Below are 27950 nucleotides of genomic sequence, written 5' to 3'. Positions count from 1 at the left end.
TCAGTGTTAATTAGAACGTAATCAGTGCTCATAGTAATCAAGATAAGCAGCACAAATATGTTGTACCAGTCGTGTTTGGATGTCAATGTAGGCTCACAAAGCCACAAGCAACATTTGTAGAGAGACAATGTAGTCCACTAGCCTGGCTAACACCAGACTAATCACAAATGAGATTAGTCTGGCTACCAGCCGTTCATTTCTCCGTAGAGGAGGTGTGGTTTACGATCCTCCGGAGCCGTTTATTGGGCGCTTAGAATGTCTATCAAAGCGTCTGTAGGTAGCTCTTAGCCAATCAGATCAGTTATACCAGATGACGTATGTAGAGTGACAGAAATGGATGTTTGTTGTGTGTGTGTCTGTGAGAGAGTGTTGCTGCTGCTTTGCTTCTCCAGTTCTCGCTTTCTGCAAGATTATTTATTTTCACGCCTTATTCCCCCTCATGTCATTCAGCCACACACATCCACTGATTTTATGGTCAATAGACGAGCTGCTGGGGGTCTCTGGGGGCTCCGCTGTCCCCCGGCTCGTAGCGAGATCACCGGCGTTACGGTAGCGGGGCTAGTAGCTGGGCTAGTAGCTGGGCTAGTTGCGGGGCTAGTAGCGGCGCTAGTAGCGGGGCTAGTAGCAGGGCTAGTAGCGGTGCTAGTAGCGGCGCTAGTTGGTAGATTAGTAGATTAGACTTTTCCCAAATCCTGTTGGAAGCAAGGCTAAAACATCCTTTTTCGTGGTGAAACAGGAGTCTGCTGCAGCCATGTTGGATCCGTAAGAAAACTACAAAACTACAAGCTTCCATCTGTCGAGTAGTACGCGTCATCGTCTTACCGTCCCTCCCTGTTCTGTGATTGGATCCCTAAAACGGCTAAGAAACCTCCCTGGTTTCCAGACTGCCTGGAGGTTCGAAATGAAATTCGAGCGTACAAGGCAGTATGGGTATACCCAGACTAGTAGTCCACTGTTATTGCTATTTTGCCTGCAGAGAGCTGAGATGTACGCAGACGTATAAAGTGATGTAATGACGTGGATCTCAAGCCTTTGGAAAAGCAAACAGGTTCTGAGAAGGTTGGCAAGTTGAACCAACTGTGAACCAGCACCAGCACCAGAACTAGAACTAGAACTAGAACTAGGTCTGCGTTGGTCCAAAGGCCCACGTTTCCGCTCATTATACCACGTCAGCAGACATTCTGCTCTAGTATTGACAGGGATGGTTTCACTTTCGAGCCAGTTAAAAGCCATGTGCATCTCATACAGATGCTAAAGATGACAAACAGTTTCATATCAACATATCACACACACTGCCATCATTTGTTTCTGGAAACTAGGCTGCTGTGAGAATATATCAATTACTAGATGGCTATGAGGAACAAATCATCTCTTGATTATTCAACAGTTAGAATAATATTGGGGAAAATTGGCCGACTTAGACTTGACAATGAGATGAGATGATTTGATGAGAACGTTACTGTGTGTTGAATGTTGTCTAAAAAAAAACATCATTATCCACAAGAGGAAGGCTATCTTTTTATTTGTTAAATGTTGGCTGGTTTTTCTTCGTGTGGTCTGCAGATTCAGTTTACTGTTTGTTAAAATCACATATCAATATGTATATGTCTGATGTAGCCTGGTCTATTTTGGGAAGTATTTCAGCAGAGCAACTTAATTTTCATTCCCTGCACAAACACAGTGTGTTTTAGCTGTAAAGACTCACCGTGTTTACTTCCTACGGTAACCGAAAGCAGTCTCTGCTACTTGGAGGACAAATACTGTAGTAAATCTGAACAATCTTTAACATTTCACTCCCACATGTTTATTCCCCCTGACCTCAGCTTTAGGTGTTGATTGACATTCTCCAATGCTAGTCACCTATGTACAGTGAAAAAAGCTTTTCATTCATTTGACAGAAAAATCTGAACTCAAATTCCATTAGTCTTTAACCACAGCTCATGGTCCTGTGGTCTTGTCAGCTCAGACATTATTGTTGTATTCTGCAAGATTTGGACGGGAAAATGGCAGACATAGCACCAAAAGAATGCAAATATAGTGTATAATATAGGGAATGCTTTAAACCAGGTGTAATAAGTAAGAACATAATATACTAGTGTGCCACTGAGAGTGACTTGTACTTAACTTCCTTTTTTTTAACTTCCTGTTTTATACTAATTTAGAGTATCGGTAATGCTTTATATTAAGGTCCTTGTAATAACCATTAATTAACAAGTAATAAGGCCCTTGTAAGTCCTTACAAGATGCTTATTAACATTATTGTGTGTTTATAAGCTTCTATAAGTGTTAATAATGGCATTACAAACACCCATGACCCACCCATTATGTCTTTGCCATGCCTTTATTAATCTTATTTTGTTTGCTTATTGATATTAAAATATACTTTATTGCTCATCTATTATAAGTTAACTATAAGTTAACTATGCTTTTTGCAACTACCGGATCTAAAGCGAGAACAATGCCTTATTACTTGTTAATTAATGGTTATTAAGGACCTTATAATAAAGCGTTACCAGAGTATCTATACCAATACATTTGAGAAGGAAATATTGTCATTTTCTTCTGTACTTATTTGTCAATAGCTTGTCATATATAGATTAAGCTACTAAGCAGTAATTACAGTAGATGAAACGTCGGATTTGTAACTGGAGATCTTCAGTTTGAATCCCAGGACCGACAAATCAAGGACTGAAGTGCCCTTACTACTAGGGAAAATTTTATCAAGTTTCTTTGTTATTAAACACAAACTATTCTCCAACCAATCAGATCTATCCAGAGGCATGGGGGAAAAAAGAAAAGAAAAATAACACATTGTGTGCTAAAATCTACACAACATGTGTCAAAATGATATCAACACAACCATGTGTGTTGTTTTTTGACACATCTCTTTTTTCTGTGTACTTTTATTTTTAAGTATGTTTTGTTGGTACTACTTGCATGCTTTACATAAGATTTTAAATGGTGGTCTTGTAATAGAATGTTTGGTAACACTTTACAATAACCCTCATTTATAAATGGTAAACAGATAGTTTATTAATGTTTAATCATCATTTATAAACCATATATAGGCCATTTAGAATGGTAAATACATCATTTATTAATGTTTAACTAACTAAATTATTTTGAAATGACAAATGGATGGTATGTTAATGGTAACACTTTACAATAACCAACTAAGTGATGTTTATAGATGGTTTATTAACCATTTACAAAGTGCTATACATATTTAATCTTTAAATGGTTTCAACCAATTTCTTAAAGGTATATGAATCATTTCAGATTCATTAACATACTTAATATGGTGTTAAAAATGTTTATAATGAGTGCAACTAAACCTTTTAATAAACTTTTAATTTAATTTAATTGTTTGTTAATGGTAAAGTAACTATAAACTTACATTAATATAGCATCTATTTGCCATTTATAAATTATTTAGTTAGTTAAAGATTAATACATTATGCATTTACCATTCTAAATGGCCTATATACAGTTTATAAATGATGATTAAACATTCATAAATCTGTTTACCATTTATAAATGATGGTTATTGTAAAGTGTTACCGAATGTTTTCTGTGTTACTTTGTTGAAGTGAAGGTTCAGAGTATTTCTTCCATCACTTTTCTCTTTGAGCTGTTTCTGAAAAGGCAGTTTTCTGTCACTACATCGAACTGACCACAGCCGATAGCATGTGTAGACAGGCGGAGAAACAAGGCCAGACATGGGTGTGACTGTCTCGCTGACTGCAACAGTCGTCACACGCTATTCCACATGCATACACACACAAACACACACACACTGACTCAGGATTTTTTACTCTTATTTACCCACTCAATTCAATTACATCTCTCATCCATCAGGCCGGGTTAATTCTGCAGCCTGAGGTTGCAGTTTTTCTCACTTCCAGGAGCACCCTGATTTGTGACGGGAACACCTGTAATGCTGCTCCGCGAGGCAAGCCTCTGGTACTAAACTAAGCCTGTGAGGGCTCAAACGCACACTGACACACACACACTGACACACACACAGAGTCAGATATTCCCTGCAAGTCTCCTTCAAGGACGCCTGGGGAAGACTTGGAGGACAAAATCACACACTCCCTCTCCCAGTGTCTCAGACGCGCTGCACTTCTAATGCAGACAGAAAGCCTCCTCCAAAGAGACTCGGCACACACACACTCCATCCTGCACAGACACACACTTACACCAACACACACTTAAACACACAAATACCCTGAAAGGCCCTTCCACCTTCCCATCCATGTGAGAAAAGCAGGACGTTTTCTTTTTCTGTCTGTGTTGTTTCTCTTATTGTCGCTCTCTCCTTCTCTCAGCTGTTTCAAGCTGTTGAGTGTGTGTCTGTGTGTTTGTGTGTGTGTGTGTGTGAAGTGGAGGGGGGGGGGGGCTCACTGGGACTCTTTGACGACCTCATTCACTCCTTTCTCCCCCCCCGCCCCCCCTCGGCCGCACCATAGCTGACATGCCCAACAATGAGGCGGGAGGGTGGGAGTTGGACAAAAACCACTGAATGCGTCTTCATTTGCCTGAACTTTTCACACGTCTTTTTCCCTTTTGTTGCCCGCCGCCCGTTCACTACAGTGCAGCGAGACGCTCGGCCAGTTTCCGCTGGCAAGACAGCCAACCAAAGCAGCCCCCCCCCCTCCCCCCTCCCCCCTCCTTTTCCTCTGTCACCCCTCTCCCCTCCTTTCCACAATGTTAAGCCCATTTTTAGCTTGACATAATCTGAAATGGTACTTAAGTGAATTTATGTCTACCTCAGTGCATTAACTTCTGCTATTTCCTCCTTTATGTTGCTGTTTTTTTTTTTTTTTTTTTTGTAGTGGGTGCAGCAGCGACTGGAGGGAGCAGGAGGGAGGGAGAGATTTGAAACTCAGACCACGGAGTAGACAGCCTATCAGTATTCAGTAGAGAAAGTGAGTGATGGAGGGAGAGAGAGAGACGGAGAGAGAGAGAGAGAGAGAGAGAGAGAGAGAGAGAAAGGAGGAGGGGGTGATGTATCAATATTCTGAGTAGTGTTTGAGGGCAAGGGGAACGAACAGAGGAGAGGGGGGAGGAGGGGGAGATTGGTGGGAGAGAGAGTACTTGAGTGAGTCTCTGAGTGTGATTATTTGTTCACATATACGCTCTTGTGTGTGTGTGTGTGTGTGTGTGTGTGTGTGTACGCCGGTGTGTGCACATGTTGATTATAGGTTGTGCATACAGTACATACAGTCAGCAGAGGAATGTAACTAAATGAACCTGGTCTCACAGAAATCCGTGAAATAGCCACGGATTTCGCTTAACTCAAAATCCGTGGAATAGCCACGGAATCGCTCAAATTTCCGTGAAACTGACACGGATTTCGCTACAATGCAAGTTAATGACAGTCATATCCCGTGGCTATTGGTTTGTTCCAAGACACGTGACTTTCAAGGTCCTGGCGGTCAGAACAAAAAACATGGCGGACAGTTCTCTCATTTTTAGTGAAAAATCAATATTTTGACTTTGTTTCTGCATAAAAATGCATCACATTTCTAGCGAGAAATATATGTTTTATTTTCTAAATATTCACTCAGTGAATGTACATAATCACTTTGTGGTGAAGATCTCGCCAGAAAAATATGACTGTCATTAACTTGCATTGTAGCGAAATCCGTGTCAGTTTCACGGAAATTTGAGCGATTCCGTGGCTATTCCACGGATTTTGAGTTAAGCAAAATCCGTGGCTATTTCACGGATTTCTGTGAGACCAGGTTGAACTAAATGCACTGTACTCGAGTACAAATCTGAGCCACATTACTTGAGTATTTCCGTTCTGTGCTACTTTTTGTTTTTTATGTTCAGTATGTTGGACCATTCATTTCATGCTCCTGCCTCCATCACTTGGAGAAGCGAACATTTTTTTAATTTAATGTAAGAGCAGCATGCAGGAGATGTTGCCTCCGACAGACTCGTCTCATTATCAAATGTTTTCCCACAAAATTTCAGCCAAAGTTTTGCTTCATTTGAAATCAGGCTTCATTAAAGTCTGCAGCTCCATGTATTGATGTCAGAAGATGACTCAGGGTGCGTTCGTAAATAGGCCCAAACTGGACTGTTGGTAAAATCGCTGTGAGAATGTACCACAGTCTGATCAACAGAACGTATACACTCTGTCTGAGGAGACGCAGCAGAAGAGTGCTGAGCGCAGTGAATGTTTTAGTTCGTTAATTCATTCATAAATGGAATGCTCCATTTTTTTTTTTTTTAACTGCATCGCTCTCATTCTGGTGTAGAGCGTCAGAGTGGTTAATGTTTCAGATATGTTTGAAACAAGCAGTGGGAGGTTTTTATCAGTTGAAGTGTAGCTATGTTTACAATCGAGGCAACTTCTGTGTTTTGAAAAAGTAAAAATTATTGTTTTTGTCAATGAAGTCTTTGAGGAGGGCAGAGAAAACAGCTGCACTTCTTCCCACGTAAACAAGGTAAAGCTGTAAAAAGACTATAAATAGAGCATACATTTAACCCATAAGAACCCAGACCCAGTTATCCGTAAAAGAAAGTTATGGGGGATATATCACAGAACAAGTGAATCACGCAGAACATATTTATGGGTTTTTTTTTGTAATTTGGTGTCTTTTTTGGTGTCTTTTTTAAGTTATTTGGATTATTTGGTCATTTTGATACTGCCTCCAGTGGCCCCCAGGTAATTTGAGTTTGAGACCCCTGTGTCTTTTTTTTTAGTAATTTTGTGTCTTTTTTGTGTCTTTATTAAGTAATTTAGTTTTTTTCTGTCATTTTGTGTCTTTTTTGGTCATTTTGTGTCTCCTTTTTTAGTAATTTTTGCGTCTTTTTTGTGTCTTTTTTAAGTAATTTAGTTTTTTTCTGTCATTTTGTGTCCTTTTTTTTGTAATTGTGCGTCTTTTTTGGTCATTTTGTGTCTTTTTAATTCATTTTGTCTGTCTTTTTTGGTGTCTTTTTTAAGTAATTTAGTTTTCCTCTGTCATTTTGTGTCTTTTTTGGTCATTTTGTGTCTTTTTAAGTCATTTTGTCTGTCTTTTTTGGTGTCTTTCTTAAGTAATTTAGATTTTTTTGGTCATTTTGATACTGCCTCCAGTGGCCCCCAGGTAATTTGAGTTTGAGACCCCTGTCCTAGAATATTTAAAGTGTTTGTTACATGGGTGTCACTGTGGGTTCTTATGGGTTAAAGTGATTTAGATTTTTTTTTTTTTGGTGTCTATAAAACTGCTGCCCCCCCGTCCACAGCAGTACACTGCTTTGCTTCCTGCCTGCTTCTCCAAACTGGGGGCGTGCCAGCTGCGATCCACTGCAGGTAATACACTGAATATGGATAAGTACCTCAGACAACCCCACCTCCAATACATCCCAGTAGCTGTTGTGCCTAAATCTAAACAATCCTGAACAATGGTAGCGGCAGTGTCGGTTAATTTGGCTGGGTGAATTGTAATTTCCCATATTTATATGGATGAATAAATTGAACCTTGAACAGATCAGAAAAAGCTTGTCATGAATAACGGCTGTAACAGGTTTATAAGGCTGACTGACAAACGGTAGCAGACTTCCGATAGGGCCGTCAGACACGGGTCGTTTTGGAGGACAAAGACATATGTTGGGTTTCTCATTTAGTTTGGAGGACTTGTTGAACAAAAAACATGAACTTTTAGGAGTAAAACATTTTTTTTTGGTTACCGGTAGGTTTGTGCAAGTCTCCAGGAATTCATGTGAGTCAACGTGACGGCCTTCTAAGTGACAAAAACAAGTTTCTGTGTGTTTGCACGGGACAGGAGTCACAGTTTACAATACGTGTGGATGTGATGGAATCTCCCACTTGTTTCAGTCATCCCTCTCTCTCTCTCTCTCTCTCTCTCTCTCTCTCTCTCTCTTTTACTCCGGCTGCTAATCAGCATTTGAAAGGCAGCTTTGACAGTGAGAAAGAAAGTGAGGGGGGCACGGGGAGGTGGGGGTAAACGAAAGCATGAGACACAGCGAGTTAGGGAGCGAGAGCCAGAGAGAGACTGAGGCGAGGGGCTGTACAAGCATGCCTTTTATATTTACTAGTGACTGAGAGAGAGAGAGAGAGAGAGAGAGAGAGAGAGAGAGAGCAAGAGAGAGAGAGAGAGAGAGCGAGAGCAGCTGAAGGCAGAGACAACTGGTGTGCACGGCTTTCCCAAGAGGAAATGAAAAGAAAGAAGCTCAGCGAGGAGAGTGAATGAGTGAGCGGGAGAGAGGAAGGGTGGGAGGGAGCATGCCGGCTGGAGAGAGAGAGAGAGAAAGAGAGAGAGAGAGAGACGTAGTGAGGGAGAGAGAGCGAGGAAAGAGATTCTCACACTGGCTGTGTCCTAATCCGAGTCCATCTCCAAGAAGCAGCGGAGCAGAGTGTTGGTGAAGTGAGTCTGAGAGCCAAGGAGAGCTACATCAGCTAGCTCCACTCACACAAACACACACACTCTCTCTCTCTCTCTCACTCTCTTTCTCGCCCTTTCTCTCTCTCTCTGTCACACACACACACTTTTGTGCAACGGGAGTCTGCGATGTGTCCGGCTGCACGGCCGCGGCTTTTGTGAAAGTGAGGGGATTGACGCTGCCCCCGTCCCAGCCCCCTTCGGCTCACACACACAGTGTTTGTTTGCTGTGTTTAAGCTCGAGGTGCTGGTGGTGGAGGTGGTGTGGTGGGGGGGCAACGCCAGGGCAGAGCAGGGGCTCCGTAGAGAGGAGGAGGAGGAGGAGAAGAAGAAGAAGAGGAGGAGGAGGGAGACAAAGTGGATCAGATCAACAGCAGCAGACTGAACGCTGGAAATGCCCGTCAGGTGAGTAGATAATAGATCTAACAACTTATGGTCAACACACACACACACACACAGGCACATGCATGGGTGTACACACACTTTGTCGCTCGATTTACTCTCACACACACACTGGACACACACACATATGCACAGCGATAAAGTTGTCACCTTTATTTAGATATTTGCACAGTTTAAAGTGATGTCTCAGTCTATTTTCATATCTTTTTAATCTAGACGTTTTTTGTTGGAACTTGCTAAAATTGCACCTGGAGTAGTTTTTCTTTTCCTCTCAGATAAAATATGAGCATGTATGCAACGGTGTTAACTTTCTGCTGAGTCTAATTAATAACAGAACGGGAAAATTTCACAATCACGACATTTATTCAAGTAAATTGGCACGTTTTTAATTAGTAGAAAGTCATTTTTCTCGGGAAAAAAATATAAAATAAGGATAAAAGAATAAGTTTTGTTTTTAAACAGATCTTTGCTCTCCTTGCTGCGGTCTAGATATAATTACAGAAAATGATTTTTATCATGTAAACATACATTTATAATATAATATAAAAACATATTGATAACATTTGATTACAGTTAGATTAAATGTTTGCTCTTGCTTGAAAGCACCATTATTGCTTTTACACAAAGTTCTTGATAAAACATTTTCACTTGCTTTTTTAGATAAAAAGCCAAATAATTGGGTTTTTGTTCTGTGCTGAATGTGAGAATAATAATGGCCCGCCACTTTCTGATACATTTTGTGTGCATGTGTGTGTGTGTGTGTTTTTGCTTGTGGAGGAGTTTGAGATCTGGAGGCAGAGAGTGAGCGTCTCCGTGTCCGTCTCCACCTGCAGAGGCAGAATTGGTCACAGTTTACTGGCTTATCAGCATTCGGAGCCTTCAGGGTGTTTGCAGCAGGTGGTCCAAATAGACAGAATGACTGTGACAAACGCACTGTGTTCGCTGCTGCTGTAAAGTAAATAACAACATCAAACCATCACATAGTGATTTCAGCTTTCCAGGTTGTTGTTTTTTTCTTTTATAATTTGCAGTTACTGTGGTCGGACGCTTGTCACATGAAGTAAAAGTCAGAATAGTTGGAAAGGAAAAACGTGTGTGCTTACACGGGTGTGTGCAAATGTTAAAGTATGTGAATGATTTCCTAAAAGATTCCTTATTTGCGTGCATATGTCTTGTATTTTTCCATATGTAGGTTTTCAACGTTTATCCAAAAACCTGTGCCATAAATTCTGCTGCTGCAGCTCCATTTGCACACACACCTGCTTTAGATAGCAGGTGCTTTAGTTAATTTAAACCAAATAACTACCTGCACACTTTCAGGTGTCAAAGTGCCATCAGGTGTCCACCATTTATGTTATCCAGCAGAATAAGTAAGCAGTATTTTTAAAATCTTTTTCCAGCTTTTTTTACATTTCTACTTCTCTGACGGCTTCAATAAAAATCGCCAGCGACGCACGTATATGTAGCGGCACTGACACGAAAACAGGGTCAAACCGTGTCATCACATGTCCGCGGTACAGTTTATACCCCGGCCCACTGAGCCACTAAGCCTCTCCATCCGTTCCAGTTCTCACATGTGCAGGATGCTTTGGTCGTGACCCACGTTTAGGCCTTTTTATTAGACCCAGACGCTGAGTTTCTTCCTTGGCTTTTTGGGTTTAAGGAGCATGCCAGCAGCAGGCGACTGTGTGACAGACCATGACTTGGATTACTTTGTGAATAATGTCGGCAACAGACTGTCCCGTTTGAAGACGGCAGATGAAGCGATGAATTTACAGTAATAAAAGGGAGTTGGAGCTGTTGTTTTAAGCCACTTTTATTGTGCTGACCGTCAAAGATTAGCGCTGATGTATGGTTCTGATTATGTTGTGCGGTTAACATCTGGTTTCCTTTGCCAGTTTTTATGTTTTCATTTTGCATAAATGAAGTAGATAAATGAATATCAATAATATATAAATGCATCTTGGCTGTTAGATAGAAGCTGACAGTCACTTTTCATGACTTATTGACAAGTTCGCAGGTAGACAGACGCCTCACCTCTCCCTTCCTTCCTCTTTCTTTTCCTGTCTTGATATTTTTGTCTCTCTCTGTTGCTCTCTTACACACACACTAAGGTGGTCAGTGTCGGCTGTGTTGACAGACAGCCGCTCACACACGTCTTGCTCTCGCCGTGCGTGTGTGTGTGTGTGTGTGAGGAGCGTTGACAGACAGTGTGTGGGTCTGTGACAGAGGGTGTCAGCGCAGTGTCAGGGAGATGTGTTTAGTGTCACACTCTGCTGACCTGATCTCCGGTCGGACTGTCCACTCCGGCCCCGCTGTGGCTCCTTACATAACCCCCGCTGTCATTCACACGCCGGCCTGAAGGGATCCACCAGGCTGTGCACACACACACACACACACACACACACACACATGCACGCACGCTTAAACACACATGCAGTTACTTCGTGACGTGCACATGATGTATAGGCATCCACACTTTTCACATCAGGTGCAAAATCTTCCTCAAAATCGCTCTTTTATCTTTTTTCTTGTTCTCTAATGCATGCCGTGACATAAAGCAGAAGTTACATAAATTAACAATATATCGGGAAATATTCAAACAAAGCGTTCGAGCTCTGAGCAGTGAGTGGGAATATAGCATGAAGCCAGCGGGTATCCTGGATTCCCCAGTGTGCTGCAAGACACCTACACAACTTGTGCAACTCTTATCAAGAGTTTGACTCTGCTCTGAACTCTGACATTTGCACCATGCTAATTGATGTGTCTATATTAGTATGTGGACATCTCTGTGCTGGTGTGCAGATTGAGAGTGTGCTTTCAAGTCCTGCTATTCAGTAAACACATTGGTGTGTGTGTGTGTGTGTGTGTGTGTGTGTGTGTGTGTTGGAGAGAGTGTGTGACCCTGTGTGCTGTGCTTTGGCCTGTGGTTATTTGGAGGTCAGTGCTGATGTGGTCTCTGCCTGCGGGAGTGGATTTACCATCCTCTGCCTTATAGAGACCTGCATCCACTTAGCTGACTCTTCGAAAGTCAGAGGGAAAAGTTTCTGCCTTCTTTCTACCTTTTTCTGTTTGTTCACCAGTAACTTTTACAATTTTTTGGGAATGTTGCTTATGAATATCATCAGCATGTGATCACCATCGGCATTCCTGCAGCGAAAGTGCTCAAAATACGAAGCTTTTATTTCTGAGTTTCCTCTAAGTCCGGCTTCAGTCACCTTTAGCCCAGCCTTACATGGAGGTCGGGATATTTAACCCCTAGAATAGATTGCAGCGATTATTCTGAGCCAGGATTTTCTCTTTAAAGCAGATATGGATGGTTAACTTCATGCTGGACTGAACATTTTTATTTTATGCATTACTTTTTAGTGCTTTTTCAGTTTCCAAAGCTATCTAATTTGACATTTTGTCTACTTTTTTTATATAGAGACATTTTAGTTGCTCTGGTGAAGCATTTTTAATAATTTTATAATGCTATCATTGTTATTGTTCCTACATCTTTCCTATCTTTATGCCCTTTTAAATGGGACACTAACCCAGAATGTACAGTGTTACTTCTAGGTTAGAGCATTTAAGACGAATAAGAATAAGAATATTTTCTACAATCATACAATATAACACTTTATTCAAACTTGTAAGGCACTGAGGTTTCAGAACAGAAATATTCAGATTGGACAAGAAATATAAATAAGTAAAATACTGTTTAAACTGACCAAAGCAAAAAAAACAGTTGTGGGAAAGTCTGCAATCAAGCTATGAAATTTAAAAAATGCACATTGTCTATTCATTTTGACATACTTGTCTGTTTTATTTGGATTATTTTGTAGATCCCGAAGCAACAATTACGACAATGTTCCTCCTTTAAGCTCTAAATTGTTGCTGAAAATGGCAGTTTGTGGGATAAAGTCAGCATCCTTCTTCAAGTTATTCTACTTGTTGTGCTGCTTAAATCTTTTTCATTACTTTCACTATTGAGCGAGGAATGACATCCAGAATATTTGAGTAAAATCACTTGAGAGAAGCTGCGGTTTTTCTGGTAAATAGTGTAAATATATGGGATTCTGTGCGCTGATACTTTCAACTTCATATTTAATACGGCACAGGTGAAGTGGAGCATTTCTTTTGTGTGTACTCAGGCCGAGGTAGATGGTAATTATGACAGGCATGGATTGGATTCTGCGTAGCTCCTCGCCCGTGAGGAGTGGACATCAAAGCAACGCTCACCAAAGCCCTCTGTAATAAAAGAGGAGGAGGAGAAAGATATTGATTACAAGGGTGAACATTAGCAAATCTCTTTCTCTCTCCTTTTTTTCATCTATGTCTTCATCCGTCCTTCATTCCTCTCTCTCTCTCTCTTTCGCTTACCATCTGATTTGCCTCCCTCCGCCTCAACTTATGCTCTCTCCCTCCCCCATCTGCCCTCCATCCACCCCTCTCCCCCTCTCTAATCATTTATTTATCGCTGATCTCTTTATTCTGTATTCTTCCAGTTTAGGGGACGGTCCACACTGTGACTGTACGCCGCTGTTATCATGATTCCTTTACACCCTCGCCGAACCCTCCTCTTCCTCCTCATCACCGTGGAGATACCTGGGGGCGGGCGGGGTCACTCCGGTCCAATCTAACGCCGTATTGATTCCATTAGATAATTAATGACCCAGGCAGGGGCCAGGGAGGAGCAAAGAGGGGTTTGGAGAGATGGGGGGGGGGGTGATGATGATGATGGGAGAAGCGAGGGGGGTGGAGGAGGGAGCGGGGCGGGGGGGACGCCAAGGCCCTTGAGAGTTGGAGAGAACCTTGGGTTGGGAATGATCCAGAGTCCTCAAGGTCAACCGCAGCCGGCGCTCCGATACGGAAGCAGAATGCCGAGCGAGTCAGAATATGGAATACTGATAGAGAGCGAGGGGGGGGGGGAGATCTTCATGTCCAGCGGCTGTCGATTGATCAGCGGCTGAAAAATTGTACATTAAAAAGTCTTTTGACTTCCAAATCCTGAGGTCCAACCAGGGCCGTAATGCATGATAAGTAGTTTTCAGCCCTCCAACCAGAATACCAAACTTCATCTCCCCGGACGCTCCAGACACTCATTTACAACTACTCAACAACATGAAAGGCAAGATAGAAAACTAGCTACATCAAATATTCTGTTCATGTTATTTCCAACCATGTTTTCTACATCTTCCGTGATATTGAACGTTCTCTGTTTGATAAAATATTATTCACAAGAATATCTTACACCGCCGTTGTATGTGTACTCCACTTTTACCTTTAGTTAGTGATTTAGTTAACGGGTGGGGGTTGGAGGAGCAGCACAGACCTGTCTGAAGACTGGTTTCTGTCAAATTAAGTTGGAGTAAACATTGAAAAATGACCAGAATGAGTTAGGGTGTTATACATAGTTTTGATTTTAGGTGGAAGCTCATGCCAGCCTTGCTTTAGCTTTAATTCAATAGTGGACAATTAAGAGGTGACAGGAAACAAGGGGAGAGTTAGTGGGAGTTAAAAAAATACTTTTTCATTTAAGTATCGATACTTTAATACTTTTTCTATACCGTTTGTTTAAAATGTATGATATCCACCTTAAAAAGTATCAAAAATACCAAAGTAACTCTAAAAAAACAACAGATCTACAATCAGACTGTCAGCCCAGAGCTGCACAGACGAAACAATGGGAAGGAAAATCAACTGGTCCTCAACCTGTTTTTCAGTTGCACAAATCACACAGTTATGCAGTTATGCTTTCATTTTAATCCATGCAGCTGTCTGCACCAGTCTTTTTAAAATTTTCCTTTTAAAATACACAATAATCGAAAACTTCATGCTCAGTAAAAAGACAGCGAATAAATACATTCATCCGAGGCAGAGCAGCACTCTGACAGACTCTCTCTTCACTTTTGTTCAGCAGCTGGAAACAAGACACTGGAACTTCTTTGGTCTTGATGAGCTGTGGCATGTATTCATACTGTTACCTTCCACACTGCTCAGAAAGTTTGGCCGCTCCCTTTTTGCTTGACCAAAATTCATCAAATTTGCGGACAAGACAATCAGATATAGTCACTTGCTTCTGTGTGATGCTGACCTAACATTTGCAGTCCAGACATGGGGAAAAACTGCAGCTTGCATGTTGGTGAAAAAGGCAAGGTTGTGATCTTAAGTAAGGAAACACATGTATTTTTTTTTCAATGTATTTTTTCGCTTTATTAACTCAAAGGGAAACAATGTTTTCCCCCAAGGTCAAGTTCCTAAGTCTTTGTTGGATTCCTAATTTAACAAAAATCATATAAATCCTGATTTCTGGAACCAGAGTACCTTCCTCCTGTTGTCAGCTGCAGGTCCTGCTCTTCACCTTTGCATGATCGCAGTGTGCATGTCGTCTCCAGTGGGCTATGAGAGCTCCTCTGCCTCCACATTCACAGTCTTGGCCAGCCTCTCTATTGGGCCCCAGGGGTTGAGGAGATGAGGCATAAAACAACCATGTCTCTACCTAGGGGAGCTGGTGGCGAGGCAGCGGGGCTATTGTCTGTCTGCGTGCTGTTTGACTTAAATGTGTTCATTTGCCTGATGCCCCTGACTCCCTACAGGGAGGGGCGGCTCTGGGAGAGGAGGGGCACGCTAACGAACCTCTGACAGCTGGAGGCCCTAATTAAACGTCCCTGCTGAAAATAAACAGAGCGGGAGCCAAGCGAGCAGCCAGAGAAAAACGCACGGCAAACAGCGGCTGTGAGCGCTCGCCGCAGTGCCCTCCGCTCTGCTGCTGCTGAGACCGTGCCAAGAGAGCATGACTCTATAGGGTCGGGGTCTCAAACACACACTCAACGTACACACACACACACATGCACCACACTTATGAATATGTAGCACTGCAGCAACACATTGCGAACACCTGCGGTCACACTTGATACAGGTTGATCCCTACAGCTGTGGGCGCAGTATATTTTTACTCTCGGTGCTCTCAGAAGTCACACTTTTGCTTTTCTATATATTTCCCACTGTGCCATTACAGGAAAAGTCGACTCAGCTCTATTGAGCGGATTGTTTCACACTCTGTCTAGATGACACTTCTGACATTCAGCCTGTTGTGCTGCTAGCTAGCCGGAGCATTAGCAGTCAAAGTGGCGGGGTCCATTTGGGTGAGTGCATTAATGGGCCGCCCAACCTGCGACAAGGTTATGAGGTTGATTGAATAATTACTGTGGAGGCCCCTGTCCATTACGCCCCTGTGTCTGCCCAGATAGAGGGAGACGCAGAGAGAGATGGAGAGATAGTCCGAGACAGAAAGATGGAGGGAGAGATTAGATAAGCACAGATAGGGTCAATTAAGAGATAAACATTCAGGTATGGGATGGAAAAAGGCTGTGCATGTGTGTGTGAGTGTGTTTGTGAGGCAGAGAAAATTTGAGAGTAAATTGTTTCCTGCCTGTGTCTCCTCTTGATCTCTCCGCCCTACTGTACCCAGCCTAATTTGGCATGTAGTGCATTTATCCAGGTGAGATAGAGAAGGTGACAGAGGTGAAGTTGTTAGACAGAGGTGCGCTGCCCTCTCCTCGACCCTGTCTTCTTTTCACCAGACTCTCTGAAAAGAGGACTGTCAATGTTGCAGGCTGGAAGCTTGAGAGGGAAAAATATAGGTTTCCTATAGATGAATGACGCCGTAGCCTTAAACATAAGCCTTGGACTAAATATTCTGTCAATGAAAGGGCTCTGGGAAGAGGTTACACCTAGGGCTGGAATATTAACCATATTGATCAATATCTTAGACTTAAATTTACGTATATGGCAGTCAGTTTTAAAGTACGTTTTTGAATCCTATATCATACAACTTAAAATACCTACAACAACTATTTATATCGAACCACATATTTAACCATCCGAGTCCAGAAACTTGAATGATTCATGCTGGAATTAATCATGCATTGATGTATTTTTGCAATAATAGTTGTATTTATCTATGATAGTTAATTGTGATGCAGATTTTACTAAATACGTCGCCTAGTTCTCAATGAATGTTGTGCAAAATGTATTGCAGTATTGCTACTTTTTAGCCGACATTGCTCTAGGGATGGGAGTGACGGTCAGACTAAAGTTTCTGATCTCTTGCCATGAAATGTGGTGCAGATACATTCCCTGACTTCTCCTTCATCAGCTCCAAATGTTTTCCAGTACTTTGGTTAATATAATTCAGCTGCATTTAGTGTGTACTGTTAATTAGCAAATGTTCACATGCTAACAAACTAAACTAAGATGGTGAAATGGTAAATATTAAACCTGCTAATTTTCAGGATGTTAGCATTGTCATTGTGTGCGTGTTTGCATTTACGTTAGCATTTAGCTCAAAGCCCTGTTGTGCTTAACAGCCTGACAGTGCCAATCCGCTACACTGTGTATTGTACACTACGTACTTGTGAAGTGCTTGAAGTTTGACAGGGTGGTGCTGTCTCAAATCTAACAAGGTTTTTGAGGGCTTACTGGAAATGCTTATCGCAGCTTTGACCACGTCTTGTTCTTCTTTTTAATGGCAAATTTCAACTGAACAGAGCATTTTACGGCCAACATTTTACTGCAATTATCTGCCGGCTTGATCACCCACTTGACAGTCATAAAAACTGGATTTAAATGAATGTGATTTTCCGTTTGTGTGTTCACCGGAGCAACCGTAACTGCTGCAACAACCTCAGCCACCGTTTCCACTAGTTTGTGGCCGTACTTGTCAGAGCGAACGCACTCATGCACTGAAAAAAAGTACGGAAGAACTCTCATCTTGTTTAGTGCATGCTGATCAAACATTGCATTGTGGAAGGAGAAACTGGGAGGTAGATATTCACATTTTACCCTTTTTTAGTTTCCATTGGGGCTAATAATTCTATCACTTGCCTATAGGACCATTTTAGAAATAGAAATCATATATTTTTCTTTACTATGGCCGCCTAAAATGCCCCGATCTCCTCTTCCAACAACTGTTCTCTCTGTGTTGAATCCCTCATTGACTCTGCTGCCTTTGAAATTGGTCCAAGAAGTTTTCATGCATACATTTAATGTTGGCTGTTTTAGCCCAGATTTATGAAATGATATCTGCCAAACCTGCGCAGCTTCTGCTGACCCCTCTTAGCCAAGGTCAGCATAGCCATGCTCAAACTCGAGACATAATCCATTTTCTACTGCCCCGGCAAAGCTCCACTGACTTGATTGTGCTGACCCAGCCGGGCCAAAGAAAGAGAGAGTTAAAGAGTGAGAGGCAGTAAGAGAGAGAGAGGGCATCTCAGGCCCAAGGGCATGACACCGCGGCGCTCGGGGCCACACTAGCCCTTTAAATGTCAACACAGCACAGAGGGGAGGGAGGGGAGACAAACGGGTGAGGAGCGGCGCTCTGTTTGAGGACAGGGAGGAATATTGGCAACTTCCACTACAGGAGAGTTAAGACTGGCAGAAGGCGGCAATAGATGTGGAGAAGTAGGCAGCATGCGATTTGTCTTTGGAGATGTTTGCTTTAAACTCCAGCTGCAGTTTGAATCATCTCTCAGGGATGAGGAGAGGCATTTAGAGATCTGTGATTTTCGGCTTAATTGTGACCTCAAAGGAGTCTCCGTGTTTTGTCTTATGTCTATTACCTTGGGAACAGTCCCTGACCTTTATGTGGGGAGGTACATACAGTGCCTAATTGCTCGCTCTCAACCTCACCACCTTCATCCTTTTCTCCCTCTGTCTCTTTGTCTTTCTGATAGATGAAGTAAGAAATCATAAGATGGGGGGTTTTTTTTATCCAAGCATTTTAATGCAAATTGTATTCTTTCAAATTAAAAGGGCTGAATGGAAACTGCAAATGGAGATAAAATGTCATCATTTTTCTTTATTGAAAAAAAGGCTTCAGCTCCTTCTAAGCCTTAAAAAAAGTATTTCATTGAAAAATACATTATGCAATATAGTGTGCTGGAAACAAGCGTGCTAATTAAAAACTTAAAGGCGTGTTAAATTTGGCATCCCAAAATTGCCAAACGTGCTGTCCCCCTGTAAACGTTTAAGTAGCGCATGGCTGAATGAGATCATCTTCACTTGATGTACTGACTCTCTCTCTCCTCCTTTTTGTTTCTCCTCTCTGGATCTGCAGGTCTGAGTCCATCGCACCCTCAACCAATCAGAGCCTTCGTTAACGGCGGCGTCGGCGCGTGATTGGGAGAAGGATGGCTACCATGCCGTTTGTCAGCGAGGGGAAGTGTGTGAGTGTGGAGTGGGATTTCCTACAAGGACTACTGGCCAAGCCTCCCACCCTTCCCTGGTGAGACACACAATAACACACACACACAGGCTGATACTGTATAAGCCTGCGTGCATGCCCATGAATTAATCTCTGCAAGGTGAAATCCATGCATTAACACCCTTGCACACACTGACGGCCTGAAGAAGAATTTCCTATCAATGAAACACAATCCAGAAGACATAAGTCTGATCTCCTCTGTGCTACATATAACCCGTATTGTTGCCCACCTGCCAATCCTGTCAGAGCTGTGAATCCCCTCCCCTTAGTGGGAGATTAAGTAAATTTGGCTGGAATTATTAATGGGCAGTCATTTACAGGCGGATATAAAAACTAAGCAGAATCAATGTGTGTGTATTGATTGTTCTCGGTGGCTGGGGTCGAGGCGGTATAATAATGAGATGTTACAGAGGGCTGGCAGCGTGAGTCCACAACACACACACACACACACACACAGAAACACACAATGTTTTCACTTATTAGGGAATAGCGGGGAGAAATACAACAGCTGTGTCAGCTGATTAAGATATAAACATATGTACACACACCATGCACAGCCCTTTTTCTTTGTTCTTTTTTATCATGCACACACACACACACACACACACACACACACACACACACACACCACACACACACACCACTGGTGGTCTTTCTTAGGATGAGAATCAACAACACAGACACGAGGGAGAAGGCTGGTTCTTCTTTCTCCTCGAGCTCTCATTCTTCTCACCCTGGCTCTCTCTCTCTCACACACACATGCACGTGCACACACACACACAAACACACACACACACACACGCACGTGCACACACACACACACACACACAGACACACACATACACACTTTATTCCAGCACAGCACCGACACAAATTGTGAAGTGGCTGTGACAACATAATTCCACCACTCAGGCCCCATTGAGGAGAGTCAATACCCAATCAGAGAGACAGGCTACCTGAGCCCCGGCCCCCCTCTGTCACTCTGCCCCTCCCTCTCCTATTGATCCCTCAATCACGGCTTCAGCTCAGTAGCCCGGGACCAGATGAGAGAGAGGGAGAGAGGGAGAGAGCGGGGGGTGGGGTGGGGGGGTTCGAGGGAGGGAAAGTGAGAGATAGGCAGCGAGAGATTGTAATGTGTGTGTGTTCGCATATGGATTGTGGAGCAAATGGCATTATTAGGACTCTGCTCTGCCACATAGAAGAAGGGAGTTTGTCTGTAATTACCAGGCCAATCTGCAAGAGATGGGTCAGAAGGAAGATTGTTTCACTTAAATTGCAGGAGCCATTATATGTACTGTATTTATGAAATGAGTTTTCTGGATTGATGTTCAGGTCATTTATATAAAGCATGAATCAATCAACAGGTGGTCAGTAAAATGGCCATTATGTGATGCCCCGTATCAGTTTCTCTCACCACAGTGCTGATCCAGACTATTCTCTCTCTCTGTTTCTACCTTCCCCTCGTTCACCACCACGCAGCCTCCAGAACCTGCGTAAAGAGAAGTCTCGCAATGCGGCTCGTTCACGGCGGGGGAAGGAGAATTTTGAGTTCTTTGAGCTGGCCAAGATGCTGCCTCTGCCGGGGGCCATCACCAGCCAGCTGGACAAGGCCTCCGTCATCCGGCTGACCATCAGCTACCTGCACATGCGCACCTTCGCCAACCTGGGAGACCCGCCATGGAACCCTCTAATGGAGGGAGACAGCAACTGCAGCAAAGGTGAGCATAAAGAAAAAGAAAGATTACTGTAGAGAAATGTTGCTCAGCAGATTGCAGTGGTTTACTTAAAGGGGAACTATGTCCATTTCCAAAATTCATACCTACATGCCACAAACATGAACAACTCTCTCTCAAATCCAAAAAATACAGTGCTAAACTAAAATTTTTGATGTCATCTAGTTTAAAGTCAGGCACTGCTTTGGAAAGATGTTCCAGATGACACTGTGAGCACTGAGTCAAGTCAAGTCAAAGTTTATTTATTTATAGAGCACATTTAACCCATTGAAGCCTGGAAAGCGGATACGTCGTTTTGTAGTATTTGTATAAGCTCTCAAATACTTTTTGAATTTCATTTCTATCTGCTACAGAGGCTGAAAAATCTATTATTTAGTAGAAGCGTTGACACTTCTGTTGAATTTCCAGAAAAACTTCAGGTTTTAGGGGCTTATTTTAAAATCGCCCACAGGTTTTACAGGCGTTTCAGGCGTCAATGGGTTAAAAACAACCTCAGTTGACCAAAGTGCTGTACAGTTATTAAAATAGAATAAATCATACACAAATAGGTATAAATAAAAACAATGAAAACAATAAAATACTAAAAACAGTAAAACAATCAAATAAAATAGAATAAAATAATAATAAAAACTCAATCCAAAACAGAGTTAGAGATAAAAAAGACAAATAAAAGGGTAAAAAAGTAAAAAAGAAAGCCAAGGATTCTTGATTCTTGACACTGAGAGTAATGTTATGAATATAAGTTTACATTTTCTGCTTCAGAACTGATAGTCCTTCCGTAATATAATGCTCATTTAGGTATAAAAAAGAAAACAAACAATGTGGTTCCACAAAATCCTTTGGTAACACTTTACAATAACCATCATTTATAGATGGTAAATAGACCATTTATAAATGGTAAACAGATAGTTTATTAATGTTTAATCATCATTTATAAACCGTATATAGGCAATTTAGAATGGTAAATACATAATGTATTAATGTTGAACTATAATTTATAAATGCCAAATAGATGTAAGTTGATAGTTACTTTATCATAAACAAACAATTACATTATAATTATTAGTTTATTAATAGTTTTGCACTCATTATGACATTTTTAACACCATAATAAGTATATAAATGATTTCAAAATTATTCTTATAGCTTTAAGAAATTGTTTGAAAAAATTTAAAGATTAAATATGTATAGAATGTTGTAAATGGTTAATAATTGGTTTATAAACCATCTATAAACATAACTTAGATGGTTATTGTAAAGTGTTACCAATCCTTTTCCCACTTGCTGTCTATGGAGCAGCCCTGGACTTTATACTAGATGACATCACAAGTTTGAGACTGAGGTATGGTCGCACTGTGCAACATTTACATGAGCAAATACTCCTGTTCATGTCCACTCAGTGCAAGCAAAGGGGAGAATAAAATGGTAGCTTCCAGTGGCAGAGGGAATTTGCATCTTCGCTTCATGTGGAGTTCAACTTCGATGAACTTTGACCGATGAAAATCGCCTCGCCAGGCGATGATCGTTCCCTGCATTCTCTGATGTGTGACCGTGCTCTCTCTTCTCCGGTTTGTGGCTTTGAGAGTTTCTCATGCTAACCAATATTGATTGAACTTTCCAAGACAATGGAAAGAACATATCGGAAGTTCAGTATACATTTATACAATTGCCTTTTAAGCATAAAAGAGAGGATGTTTCATATCCCCAAACTTTTTTGCATCATCTACACAATTTTGACCACTGTACCGTTTTGTGTTGATTCACTCTAAACAGGCAGTGGACGTACTGACTGTGTGTGTATCAAGGTTATAATAGTTTTGGATTTTTCATTAGTTTTAGTTTTAATTTTGTTGTGAATTTTTGTTTTCAAATTCAGTTAGTTTTGAGAGTGAGTTTTCTAGTTTTAGTTTAGTTTTTAGTTTTTGAAAATGCTTAGTTTTAGTTTAGTTTTTATTAGTTTTAGTGTTAGTTTTAGTTTTTTTGTAATGGGCTATGTGTTGGGTGCCAGATCAAAGAGGCCATAATAAATGTTTCCTTTATTTGCTTTGGTTTATCATCTCAGCCCCAATAAGGTTATTAACTCTTACAGTTCTGGGTGTTTTGAATTTTGGTTCTAGTGTAAACATCCCAGTCTCAGTAAACATATTCACCATGTGTTGCATGTTCAAATAAATACACTGAATTATGAATGAAAAAAGTTGACAAAAACAAAAACTAAGGACATTTTCACTATAATTTTAGTTAGTTTTAGTTAGTTTTGTAACCACAAAATACAGTTTTAGTTAGTTATCGTTTTTTAAAAACTCTAGTTTTTATTTTTATTTCAGTTAACGAGAATGTTTTTTCAATTCTAGTTTTCATTATTTCGTTAGTTTTCATTAACTATAATAACCTTGCTCTGTTGGAGTGTGCCTGTGTTCACTTCAGCCTCTTGAGTGCTTTAACAATATGCCACAAACTCTGCTTCTTTCTCTTATTTCTCTTCAGTCTTTCTCCTTTTTCTTCTTGTCTCTGTGTGTTTATAAAACAGAAGCATAAATCCTCAGAAAACAAGTTTTTACTCAAGTTCAAACCACTTGCACAGGTTTTTCTTTGCGTCAATCCACACCACCACTGGCCAAAGTCTAATGGCATCTTTCCATTGACACCACTAAATTCTGATTTGTGTTCTGTCTGAACACCCAGTTAGTAGGAAATGTGGTTGTAGCTGCTATTGAGGACACTGAGGTCACGTCCTCATTACTTTCTCCAAGAATCTGAGTCAACATTCTGCATTTTATGGGCTGAGTCCAGTATATTTTAGAGTCAGTGTACTGAAATCTGATTAATTTTAGTCAGGGAAAGGACTCATACTGTAATTTCCCCACCAGATTTTCATTCCTGGCAGCCTGGAGAGGGCTGGAAACAGCATTTAGGCCTTCCTGTTGGGTAATTAAATTCCAGTGAATAATTGCATGAAATATAAAAATCCAAACAATAAAAATAATTCAGGCCTTTTATTGTCTGGTCAAACTTTTCTTGGGGTGGGGGGAGACTTGGATTCATGACCTCGGTATTTAAAAAAAAAAAAATCCTGGCTACAGCCCCTGGTAGGAAATATATATTTATAATTTGTTAAATATTAAAACTTTTCATGGCAGTGTGCAAGTATGAAGACGTAAATGAAACTTGTGACGGATGATTTCTCGGCTCAAGATATACACAGTTCAGTCTATAAGAAAATTATACAGCAGAGATAAATATGCTGATTTTTGTTGCCAATAGACACAAACCGCTGAAATCCATGCATCCAACTAACATCTCCCTTTCAATATAAAGCAAACCTCAGCCGTTCTATCTGCCCACTTAATCCCGCCCACAGAGACACCCCACACCACAAGAATCCACTCCTCTATTAGCGACCATAATTACGTATATGACACAAACACGTGCCGTTTCACAAGCCCGTAAACACACATGTGCATATAATCATACAAAGACTTTCCATAGAGTGTCATGTGTTGTGTGTGAGTGTGTGTTTGTGTGTGTGTGAGATAGATGATACACAAAGAGGGAGGAAACTATTGGTGCGATTCTGTAATTACAGAAATTAACTATATAACGAGGACAGTGTAATTATACAGCCTGTCTAATTGCTACTATTACTGAGGGGAAACGATGCAGCTACAGTACAATTAGAGATGTGTGTTTGTGTGTGTGTGTGTGTGTGTGTGTGTGTGTGTGTGTGTGTTGCTGTTCTTGTCTAATTTGAGGAAATGTGAGCAAAAAACAGTCATGTTAAAAGCATGTTTGTGTGTGTGTGTGTGACTGACTGTGTGTGTGTGACTGACTGTGTGTGGCTTTCTTTACCACAATATGTTCCACACATTCCTGACAAGATATAATGGTTTTAATAGTATACTAACTTTGGAATAGTATCAATAGTGGTGCAAGTGCAATACCTGAGTTTAAGTACTGATACTAAAACAATACGTGCCTCAAAATCATTTTTTAAATGACAGAAATATGTTATTTACCAGAGAGGGATTCTTTAATTGAAAGAGTCTGTTGGCTGCATTATGGAAAATGTAGAATTCAGTGGTTTGTTTGTTTGTTTGTTTAAGATATTTTTGGAGTATTCTGTGTTTTTGAAACTTGTAGCACACTAGAGAGTAAAAGTCTGAATATTTCAGCCTCTGCTACTTTGATTTTGACCGTTTTTTTAATCCGTCTCTTGTGAGCCCCCGAACATTATTAAAGTGCATCACTAAAGCACTGAACTGCCACTTTAATTTGAGGAACATAAACACATTTTTATTTCTTATAAAATATGCCAAACTTTTTAATAGCATCAGGTTTTCTTGTTGATGATCATAGCTGTGAAATCACTGATAAGAATAACATACTCATACTTCACACCAATTCTGAAAATGTTTGACTTGTCAAAGTAGGAAAAGCATGTCCCAGTAAACCAGGGATGGGCAACTGGAGGCTCGGGGGCTCCATACGGCCCGCACCCTCACTTGAAGTGGCCCTCAGTACAACTACATGCATTTGAGCATGAAATCTTTAAAGTGCAATGTAAAAATGCACAAAATTACTTCTTGCATTTAATGTTGGTCTGCTGTTGTTGCACTGGAAAAAAAAAAGAAATAACAATGAGTGGTTATTTTTTATTTGCTTCAAACCTTTTGTATTCCTATTTATACTGTTATACATGCATTTGAGCATGAAATATGTTAAGTTACTGCACTGTAAACACATTTAAAATTGCAGTTTCATCATATCTGGTTAAGTGCACGCTCCTATATGTGGTCCTGTGATAGCGACGATGAAAAATTGTGGCCCCCTGCAGCATTTAAGTTGCCCATCACTGCAGTAAACTAAACCAGTGTGACAGTGAGCCAGCATGCACAACACCAGGACCCTGAAACTGGAGCAACTAAATGGAATTCATTATTCACAACATGTCAATATGTCTTACATGAAAAAGGCGTATTGATGGTATCACTTTCTGTACATCGTTTCATTAATATACACAGAATTGTTTGTATACTAATTGCGAAAAAAGTTGGAATCAATCTCAGTCTCACGCAAGTTCTAAGTTAATGTGCTGAGAATTAAGCAAGTCAAGTTGAGGCCCTGATATAAAATCTTATGATCTAACCCAGGTACAACTTTTAAATCAGTGCTGAGGAAAAGTTACGTTTTATTTTCAGCATTAATGAAAGCTATTGCAGCCTGTTTACATCTTGTAAATCTTACTGATATTTCTCATTTTGTGGCAATCAATAACAAGCCTCCTAAATTATCAACAATGGGCAGTGATATTCTGAAATTATTCTTCAGTCAATAAGCTACTAAATTCGCTAAAATGACACCTTTATGTACTTTTCTTTTCTTTGTAGTGACAGATGAAGTTGGATTTTGCATCGATCATGCCACATATTTTTTAGCTGCATACAGCTGTTATCTTCTCACAACTGTCATTGACAACATACTGCTTGAATCCCAAATTGCTCTTCCATATTTACTGCCTCGTGTGTCTTTAACGAGCCTTTTATCAATGTTAGTCAAGCAAGTTTCAATCCCTATAATTGGTAACTCGGGTCACATGACTTGACTTGAATCCCTGACCTCTGGCTGTTTAGTAAAAGTACATACTGTTCGCATTAAGTCAATAGCATAACAACGTCATTAAGCTTTTAGTAACAATATTTTATATTTGACTGCTCTGTATATTTAGTGCTCTTTTCAGAATAACTATTGAGGTTCAATATCAGGGCCTTAAAATCCAATAATTTGAATTTAAGGCCTTAAAATGTCTAAAATTCTCTTAAAATCTCATAAAATGTATTAAATACGACTTTGAAAGGCCATACAAATGTATTAACGTTACTTTTATTTAAAATAAATGCCTTTTCTTTCATGTCCTTTTGTACTTTTTTTGCCAGTATGTGAAATGGGTCTTAAATTGTATTCATTATAGTTTTAAAAAAAGTCTAAAAAAGTCTTTAATTTGACTTGTTGAAACCTGCAGAGACCCTGAATATCTAGCTGTAAGTATCTGACCATTTAATAGCAATACCTCAGTATAAACCAAAAATCCTACTCAGAGAGCTCATAATACATTTATGGTGAGCTCTAATCTATAGCCACGGTATCAGAAAATATACATTATTGTGGGTGAATCCATTGGGATCCATCGATATCTTATCAGCCATGCCGGGCTGCACAATTTGAATGTCTGATGATATCCATGCACTAACACACTAACACTCAGCCGCGGCCTTGGCTCAGCTCTGCAAGCAGTGAATTGTTTTGCCTTGGCGTTGCAGGCTTTCCTTCGGCCTTGACAGAAAAAACCTGATTAGAAAAGTAGGTGTGCAGGTAGCCGTGCTGTCCTGTGCATGAACTGGAAGTGTGGTCGGAAGACAAATGCGAGGTGTGCTGCTTACACTACAATGAGAAGCACTTCTGGAACAAATGTGAACCATACCTGTAAATATATAGAATCCTGCAACAGCGATGCGAAGGTCACAGAAAATTGTGAGGCACTTGAAAAACACAATGAATCGCACGTCTCCTCCGCTCGGCGTCACGGGCTGAATTATCCACAACATTTCCTCCGCTAGGTCGGGATCTGATATCCCGAGTATTTTATTAAATGTTTGGAGATTTTTTACAAGCAGGTCACACAGTCTCAGCGGGGCCAAGGCTGAAAATGCGATGCTAATTTGGACATCAGTTTGAACAAGTCTACCCACAATGCATTGGCAGGGTTTTAAGTGTGATGCATGACTTTAATTCCGTTAGTGGAATGTGGTCAGAGATCCAGCTGAAAGGGAGAGGACGGAGAGAGGAGGGGAAGGGACAAATGTAGATGGAATAAAGGGAGAAAGAGGAGAGGAAGGAGAGGAGTGAGAGAGGAGAGAGGGGGTGGGTTGCATTCCTCCACTCTCCCTCTTGTCCGAGGGTTTTTGGACAGGCGAGGGCCGGCGGAGAGGGACCGAAGGTGGAGGGAGGAATGGAGGAGAGGGATGGAGGGAAGGGGAGGGGCCGGTGTGGCTTTTGTCTGCTTCCCACGTTTCAAAGCCAGTCTTGAAAAATGAATAGACAGAGGAAAATCAATTGCATGACCTTCACAGAGAGAAAGAGAGAGAGATTGAGAGAGCAGGAGAGGGGGGG

At 41.0% G+C, this 27950-nt stretch overlaps 1 protein-coding gene across 1 annotated transcript in view; it reads left to right on the top strand.

The window, feature by feature from the left end:
• Positions 1–8210: 8210 nt before the first annotated feature.
• Positions 8211–27950, top strand: part of npas1 (neuronal PAS domain protein 1) — a 56587-nt gene continuing 36847 nt past the window's right edge. The window contains 3 exon segments of the mRNA XM_059331757.1: positions 8211–8804; positions 18904–19071; positions 20530–20768. Of these exon segments, the coding sequence (XP_059187740.1) occupies positions 18977–19071; positions 20530–20768 (334 nt within the window). The 5' untranslated portion in view covers positions 8211–8804; positions 18904–18976.

This window comes from Centropristis striata, chromosome 4, assembly GCF_030273125.1.
Source record: "Centropristis striata isolate RG_2023a ecotype Rhode Island chromosome 4, C.striata_1.0, whole genome shotgun sequence".
NCBI lineage: Eukaryota > Metazoa > Chordata > Actinopteri > Perciformes > Serranidae > Centropristis > Centropristis striata.
Note: the sequence above shows the minus strand (reverse complement) of the source record. Positions and strands in the feature narration are given on the sequence as shown.